The sequence below is a fragment of the Priapulus caudatus genome, unplaced genomic scaffold, assembly GCF_000485595.1.
Source record: "Priapulus caudatus unplaced genomic scaffold, Priapulus_caudatus-5.0.1 Scaffold144, whole genome shotgun sequence".
NCBI classification, from domain to species: domain Eukaryota; kingdom Metazoa; phylum Priapulida; class Priapulimorpha; order Priapulimorphida; family Priapulidae; genus Priapulus; species Priapulus caudatus.
Window position 1 is genome coordinate 340,023 of NW_014577205.1, and position 3,051 is coordinate 343,073.

A 3,051-nucleotide genomic window follows, 5' to 3' on the forward strand; every position below is an offset into this window, starting at 1 on the left:
CTCTCTCTCTCTCTCTCTCTCTCTCTCTCTCTCTCTCTCTCTCTCTCTCTCCTCCTCTCTCTCTCTCTCTCTCTCTCTCTCTCTACACTCGGCGTACGTGAGCGGGTCTTTCTTGTACGATAGGAAGTAGTCTCTGGCGAAGGCGACCGAGGTGGCGTGCTGGGCGCGGCATGCCATCAGCAGCGTCGCTACTCGCAGGTACTTCGTCTGCAGGTCTCCCAGCTGCGACCAGCCGACCTTCTCCACGACGCCCGACACCTGTCGCTTCATGTACTCCTGATAGCAGAGCGAGAATAGACAGCGGCAGTGAGAGATCTAGACACACGACTTCGGCGAGATGCCAGAGTAACCGATTCGGTCGAGCTACATTCATTCACACCGTATATTGCATATATATATATATATAGTGAGGGAGGGAGAGTGAGAGAAAGGGAGAGACACAGACAGAGAGAAAGAGAGAGAGAGAAAGAGAGAGAGAGAGGGAGAGAAAGAGAGGAGAGAGGGAGAGAAAGAGAGGAGAGATGTATGTGTTAATACACACGCGAGCGCGTTGTGATCAGAATTAGGAGTAGTGTGTGTGTGTGTGTGTGCGTGCGTGCGTGCGTGCGTGCTCACGTGCGTAAGTGCGGGCGTGTGCGCCTGTGTGTGTGCGCGTGCGTGTGTGTTTGCGCGCGCGTGTGTGTGTGCGCGCGCGTGTGCTCGCGTGTATTTATACCAACATATAAAAGCGTACGGATATATCTACCTCCAAATGATCCAGGGCTCCGAGGAGTAGGCGAGACCCTTGTACATCAGGTTGCGTTCGGTCGCTATGTGATCTGCCTTCGCACGGCTCAGTAAGAACTCCCAGTCTGCCACGGAGCCATCCCGCACGCCGACTACGTACACGACCTCCTTCAGGTCAGCCGGTAGTCTATTCCTATAGTAGAACAACGCGACCGTACAAAACGGGGGAAAAGCCTCTACCAGCGGGTTAGATTCATGCACGCACGTTCGCTGGTTCTGCGATACATAAGTGCATTCGTTATTATAACCGCGTTGCTTTACACAGGGTACACCTGTAAAAGTCCATTTTCTGAGCGTGGGGGAGCGCTTTCATATTTGATTAGATGTAATCCATTTATTCGGCTAAATGGAATTATGTTACGGCCGTGTTTGCCGGCCATGAGACTTTGATGTTGGCAGCGAGCGGACATGGCCGCAACACACACGTCCTATGTGTAAGTAACTACGCATTAATAAATGAGTGGACATTGCAAACATGCCGATTGATCTAGACGTCACGATGCGCCCGTGTATACACGGAAGCACGGTTAATGACGATGGCTTTCATGTCTGTACTATATATTTATCTATCTATCTATTCAACCATACATCCATACCTCCATCCATTTATACTTCCATCCCTCCATCCATACATCCATTTATCCATCCATTCATCTACCTACCTACCTACCTACCTACCTATCTATCTATCTATCTATTTGTCTGTCTGTCTGTCTATCCATCTATCTATCTATCTATCTATCTATCTATCTATCTATCTATCTATCTATCTATCTATCTATCTAATTGTTGGTTTGTCTGTCAACAGGATATCTCAAAAGGTTACGGAAGGATTTTGATGAATTTTTTGGACTGGTTGGTCTTGGGGCAACAACCAATCGATTAGATTTTGCTGGTGAATCGAATTCAGATCTGGATCCAGAATTTGTTTTAAATTTTAAAAAGTTTTAAAAATGTTGTGGGGAAAACGTTGGACACATTCAAAATTAATCAAAAAAAAATCCTGGAACTTTTTTCAAAATTTTGCAAATTTCATCAAACTCTATATTGGGTGTACCAACAAGATGGGGGGATTGTTACGCTGTGGTGGAGGTTTGCTATCTCCGATGACTCTTGCCTTGATAAGTGTAGCACTGCTGTGCGCACACTCATATATAAATCTATGCTTGAATACCTCCTCCCTATTCTAAATCCATAATTTGGCGGCAGTGAAGATAGCTGATTGCAGTATAAAAGAACGAGGCTGAGCGAAGGACAGAGAGGGAGGCAAAGGAAGGACAGGAGGGGATGAATTAGTAGTTTTGCTTCCCACAGGTTAGGGCAATCTCCCAATCATAAACACAGGCCTACTGATAACAATTTATTTCATAAATCTATGCTGAAATATCCCCTAACCATTTTAAATGCATATCCATTCGAAAATATAACTCCCGTGGTGGGATATTGCGCATGCGCTAACACACTACCGTAACCAAATTGTGTACTGACTGCTATATGCAGCGGGCACCTTACATGCGAGGTCTTCTTCCTATTTCTCAAAAGAGGTATACTGATGAAATATTATCATGCACGCATTGTTAGAGGGACGTCTTACTGAGCTGTCGTTTTTACTATGGGATAGAGACGGGAGGGTATAAGTATATTCTTTGAACAGTGGGCATATAAGCTAGGACTGCAGGGAGTGCGGTACCACTGGGTTAGTTTCCGGGGTTTCGGTGAAGTTAGGCGACTCTGTGTTGTTAATTACCGGCTAACTTCGACTTCTGTCTCGGCAGGCTGCAAACCCGCAAGATATCGCTGTCATTTCGCTTCACTGTCGCAAGCTCTCTCTCAGCGCGCAAACTCCAGCGGGGGTACGGCTAGACCGATCGTCCGCTAGTGTTGAATTGCATTGGCAATACGTTCCTTGCAAGAGCGAATCCGTCTGCATTGACCGGCTCTGTTGTCAGCGTCAAACATCTGAAAAGACAGGAGGAAAACCGTAACAAGATTCATATCGTCATTTTAATAATAGTAATAGTAATAATATAACAATAATAACCTAATAATAATAATTAATGATAATATAATGATAATGATAATGATAATGATAATGATAATGATAATGATAATAATAATGATAAGATAACGTAATGATAATGATAATGATAATGATAACGATAATATATAATAATAATAATAATAATAATAATAATAATGATAAAATCAATATTAACAAACAAAATAATTACTATAATTAAATTAAATTAAATTTGTACTATTTAT

The 3,051-nt window shown here is 43.5% G+C and overlaps 1 protein-coding gene across 1 annotated transcript in view; it reads right to left on the bottom strand.

Annotated features, from left to right (window-relative positions):
- Positions 1–3,051, bottom strand: part of LOC106806150 (thyrotropin-releasing hormone-degrading ectoenzyme-like) — a 45,606-nt gene that overhangs the window by 5,365 nt on the left and 37,190 nt on the right. The window contains exons 11-12 of the mRNA XM_014808013.1: positions 2,677–2,745; positions 746–1,002 (exon numbers count right to left, since the gene is read on the bottom strand). Coding sequence (XP_014663499.1) covers positions 746–1,002; positions 2,677–2,745 — 326 coding nt within the window. The remainder of the gene's footprint in view (positions 1–745; positions 1,003–2,676; positions 2,746–3,051) is intronic.